This window comes from Denticeps clupeoides, chromosome 9, assembly GCF_900700375.1.
Source record: "Denticeps clupeoides chromosome 9, fDenClu1.1, whole genome shotgun sequence".
NCBI lineage: Eukaryota > Metazoa > Chordata > Actinopteri > Clupeiformes > Denticipitidae > Denticeps > Denticeps clupeoides.
The window spans coordinates 4,031,334-4,036,471 of NC_041715.1; the positions used below are offsets into that span (position 1 = coordinate 4,031,334).

At 40.1% G+C, this 5,138-nt stretch overlaps 1 protein-coding gene across 1 annotated transcript; it reads left to right on the forward strand.

The window, feature by feature from the left end:
* Positions 1 to 889: 889 nt before the first annotated feature.
* LOC114796815 (hepatic lectin-like) lies at positions 890 to 3,101 on the forward strand. The gene is made up of 5 exons (XM_028991306.1): positions 890 to 999; positions 1,939 to 2,172; positions 2,246 to 2,367; positions 2,453 to 2,541; positions 2,966 to 3,101. The coding sequence occupies exons 1-5, from the start codon at positions 936 to 938 to the stop codon at positions 3,099 to 3,101; spliced, it is 645 nt and encodes a 214-aa protein (XP_028847139.1). The 5' UTR covers positions 890 to 935.
* The last annotated feature ends 2,037 nt before the right edge of the window (positions 3,102 to 5,138 follow it).

The window sequence follows — 5,138 nt, forward strand, 5'->3', positions numbered from 1 at the left end:
TGTAGTAATATATAAGTGTAAAAAGTCAATTTGAAGAAAGCTAGTATGATTTTGAAAGTGCTTCGTAAAATGATTTTTAGCTCTCAGGACGGTGTCAGCTCTGAAAACGGCGCTTCATTACACGCTGCTAACACCAACATAGTGTTTTGTAGCAAACATCATGCAGTCTGTGAGAAGGCTACATAAAACAGGGTTACACTTTTAAATATACATATAATAATTGAGATGACAGTAAATGCGCAAATTCAATTTTTTTTATTCAATAGTCAGGCATGTCGAGTGCTTAGGCATATTTATGTGTCTCAGATTTTAATGTCCATTCTGAAATAATATGTTTTCATCTAAAAGCTCTTATTAGTACTTTTTTGTACTACATTTTTCCCAAGTGGTATAAAAACGTTATTTCTGTGTCCAGTAGTCTGAATGTGAACAGTCTGTAAAAACACAACTCTGCCATGTTGATGGTAAAAATAAACGAATTATCTAAATTTTTTTACCTTGACTCTGCGGGGTACTTTTTCTCGTGGGCAAATCTAATACTATGGTTCCAGGCTGTAACATACTGGAATTTACTAAGTAGGTAACCAAAGCACAGCTAAAGAGAAATGCCACACTGTCGTCCCCAAAAACTATAACCTCATACTACACATTCTGTTATCATTAGATTTAATGAAATTCAATATAATCTTATAATTTTCCTCAGTAATGGATAGATCATGCTTAAAATGGATATCAGATTTATACACATTTATAGACACATGAATAGTTTAATGATTTTATATAGTAGAAGCCACAACGGAAGTTAAAAGAAGGCTTGTCTCGCATGCAGCAGTTTCAATGTGAAGACCACATGGCCACAAACCCTGCTCCCCCCATGTCCTCATTAGATGCAAACTTGGCAGTGAACCTGGGGGTGAATTCATGAGCTGAAGAAAATGAAGAGAAAAGAATGCATATATACCAATACGGCAAACAGAAAAGGTGGACCTCAAAAATCCGGTAAAAGATAAATATTCACGCTTTGAAATATTACAGCATGCGTGGTGTCTGTTGATTCAGGTCTTTCACATTTTTCTACTGGCAAAGGCACGCATAGAGATTCACGCTTGTGCATTGCTTTCTATTTCCTTTGAAGTGTTTTTCTCTTGTATGCTAATTAAAAATAAGTTCATTAGTTTCATTGGCACACATAACAGGCCTTTCTAAATGACATTATATGTTGTTTATTACATACACAATATTTTATTCTATTTTATAGCTTATTACATAATTTTCCATTTAATACATCAGTTAGAAGAAGGATAATTCGGAGCCTTTACCTTCACTCTCTGCCTTGCTTTGACTCATGCGTGATGTGTGTATGAATTTTGTTTTGTGTGTTTTTGGCGAGTGTGTTACCCACTAGGCAACTGCCACCTTACAATTTCACCCTATATTTTCACCATGTTCTGCGCTTTAGTCTCGTCATTACAAGAGGGTTCTGCGGTACCACCTGCAGAATAGTTTATTACATTTACATTTACATTTATAGCATTTATCAGACGCCCTTATCCAGAGCGACTTACAATCAGTAGTTACAGGGACAGTCCCCCCCCTGGAGCAACTTAAGGTTAAGTGTCCTGCTCAGGGACACAATGGCAGTAAGTGGGATTTGAACCTGGGTCTCTTGGTTCACTAGGCTACTACCACCTTGAGTCATACAGAGCCAGAGTTTATGCATGGCTTGCATACACAGTTGAACTCGGCAGACATATTGTGCATTTTGGAGTATTGTGTTCATGTTAATGCTTTATCTTAATATAATATAAATGGTTTTGCCAAATTAAAATGCTATTGGGTAATAATGCAGAATTAAGTGAGATAATTAATATTTGTCACACTGCAGTAAAACATTTCTGTGTGATATGGACATAAAAGCTAATTTCCTTCTTCTGCCAGGACTCTGCCAGGCTGGCAGGCACCGGTACTGTAAATGGACTATCGTGCTTCTGGTTCTACTCTGTGTACTTCTGCTGGTGCTTCTAATTTGGCAGAGTATCTCCAGGAACCAGCTACTGACCAGCTGCAGGAACCTCAGTAAGGAGGTAGAGGACCTGCAGGCCACCGTTGATAAACTGGTAGCAAAGAGAGATCAGCTGAAATCCGATACAGACAAGCTTCCCAACACACTTGGTGAGATTGCGGGAGAATTGTCCAGCAGAATTCAAATAACAGGTCCATGAATCAGGTCTGTTTTATTCCTCAGAACGGGAGAAAATGAATCGCAAGATTTCCTCCTCTCCTGAAGTGCAGACATGGGAGGAAAGCAGAAAATACTGCATGGAGAAGGGAGAGGATCTGGTCATTATAAACAGCAGGGAGAAACACGTCAGTGTGTGTGTGTGTGTGTGTGTGTGTGTGTGTGTGTGTGTGTGTAATGCCATAATCTGACTATTGGCTCTGTATGACTCAGGATGTTATCACTGAAAAGAATCTGACTGGATGGATCGGTCTTAAAAAGGAATGGAAATGGGTGGACAGTACGTCAACATACAACATAGAGTAAGAATTTAGTTTTAAAGATTGTTTTAATGTAAATATGCAAATATAATGCTTTATAGGATGTAACCACCAATTGCTAACAAAGGTTTTTAGTCATTTACATTAATGGCATTCAGTAGATGTCCTCAGTAATTACGGGGACAGTCTGCCTGGAGCAACTCAGGGTTAAGTATCTGAACCTGTGACTTTGCGGCTGCCTGGTTTTTTACCCACTAGGCTGCTACCACCCTGAAGATAGTCACATAACTCAAATTCACTCAGGTGAACACCAATTCATTAAGATAAACTTGACCTAATTTGGCCACACAATGATCACCACACTAGGAGATTTGTGTGAGTCTCTGAAATGGGTGTATTCATCAAACAAACTGTCAATCAATTATTGTGAAAAAGCAGAATTTTAACTGATGTGTGTTCGTTTTAGATTTTGGGCAGATGGGCAGCCTGACAGCAATCGGGGTGCAAATGAAGACTGCGTAGGAATTCCCCAAAATCTTCCCCATAAATCCTTGCATGACTTCAGATGTTCAGAGAAAAAAAAAGCAATTTGTGAGAAATGAACCAATCATCAAACTGCACAAATAATGCAAATAAAATGCCAATAAAAAAGTGTTGCACATGTATTGTAAAAATCCTTACCTCACCAAGATTGTCTGTCTGTCCATTATTTCTGAGCGAAGTAGTTTTTTTTGTACACGTTTTAAAGGCCCCTATTATGGAAATTGAAGTGAAGTGATTGTCACTTGTGATACACAGCAGCACAGCACACGGTGCACACAGTGAAATTTGTCCTCTGCATTTAACCCATCACCCTGAGTGGGCAGCCATGACAGGCGCCCGGGGAGCAGTGTGTGGGGACGGCGCTTTGCTCAGTGGCACCTCAGTGGCACCTTGGCGGATCAGGATTCGAACCGGCAACCTTCTGATTATCGGGCCGCTTCCTTAACCACTAGGCCAACACTGCCCCAAAAAGGATTGCCTCCCTGTCAGGGAATCGAACCCCTGTCTCCCGCGTGACAGGCGGGGATACTAACGAGGAGATTGGACGAGGAAATTGGACTTTGTGAGATGACTTAACATTAATAGGAGTTCCCCCAGCCTGTCTATGGTCCTGCAGTGGCTAGAAATGGTGATTGGTGTAAAGAGTGTGTTGGTAATTCTGCTTCGCCGTTCAGAGAGCAGCAGCTCAGACAGTCGAATCTGGAATTTGTCCCCTTATGACGTCATAAAGGGAAATCTTACCTCCCATTTCTCATGCTTTTTCCGCCCAGAGAATTTTCCACCTCTCCCCTAAAACATGATCTCCATCAACCATCATTGCTTCCAAACATGATTGGTGATTGGATGTAAAAATGAGCACAAATGTATTTTTTTGGAAATCTATTTGTGGGACTGGATCAAAGTGGTTGTAATTCTGCACCATGGCTGAATTTTGTAAAGATACTTCAGATATAGTATTAGTATTACAAAAGCAAAAAGAAATTTCATGATCAAGAACCTTTAAGGGTTTCTTTGTCCACAAGCCACAAATTCACCAAATCTGGCAACACGGAATGCAAGATCATTTCTTCTCCCTACTGCTCTGTTTACCCCTGGATTCTGTTCTTACAAATATACTTGCTCAATAATCATCTATAATAATCATCTCAGTACCAAATTGAACATGAAATATTAGTGACATATAATATGTGTTAGTGACCCATAAAATGACATAAAGCCAGGTCAAAAGGGTGGTAGTAGCCTAGTGGGTAACACACTCGCCTATGAACCAGAAGACCAAGGTTCAAATCCCACTTACTACCATTGTGTCCCTGAGCAAGACACTTAACCCTAAGTTGCTCCAGGGGGACATGTGCTGTAATGCTACACATTTACACTGGTTCAGTGCTGCATTCAAATATGATTTAATACATTTTGGTTTTGAAATTATTAAATGAAATGAAATAAAGCTAAATTTCTTCTGGTCAACACAAACGTTTTATGTCTGGTCTCTGGCTGGACCATTCCAAAACATTCTTTTAATGGTTGGGGTGTATTCTTGTCATTGTTGTGGTAAAGGTGAAATTCACCAAAAAGGTTAGGCCTAATCCATACGAGAATGATTTTTCTCTAAAACGGGAACATTTCTGAGAACTAGACACCAAACAAAGAGAGCACTTTGGGTGTGACTGGGGTGTTACAGCACCACTTACAGGTGTGGAGGTAGGTTAAAATTGCATTCGGGCCTCTCCGACAAGCGCCTGTCATGGCTTTGTGCAGCTGGGGACACAGCTGGCACCAATCTGCTTGACATCAGGGCTCCAGCCATGGACGGGTGTGGCTGATTAGGCGTACATGACCGGAGCCCTGTTATAAGGACCCGCTGTACAGCAGACCAATGCTGCAACATTAAAGTTGACCGTTCAACTTGTGTGTGTAGATGTTTTTCAGTTCTGATGCGGGTAACTCTAAGTTCTTTGTTCTGTTTCCTTTTCGACCATCGTGCCTGTTTTGTTTTAAGCAACTTCCTTTGGGATTAATAAAGTTTTTTTCTGATTTTGTTTTTTTTTGGTTATAAATCATTGTTTCCGCTATGTCCCATCTCTGCACTTCCTTCC

Bases quoted from the DNA above. Each gene is read 5' to 3' on its own strand.
- LOC114796815 (XM_028991306.1), top strand. From the start codon at position 936: ATGAAGAGAAAAGAATGCATATATACCAATACGGCAAACAGAAAAGGT. The intron at 2,173-2,245 runs GTGAGATTGCGG...TTTATTCCTCAG, and splicing joins CAAGCTTCCCAACACACTTG to AACGGGAGAAAATGAATCGC. The intron at 2,368-2,452 runs GTCAGTGTGTGT...TGTATGACTCAG, and splicing joins TAAACAGCAGGGAGAAACAC to GATGTTATCACTGAAAAGAA.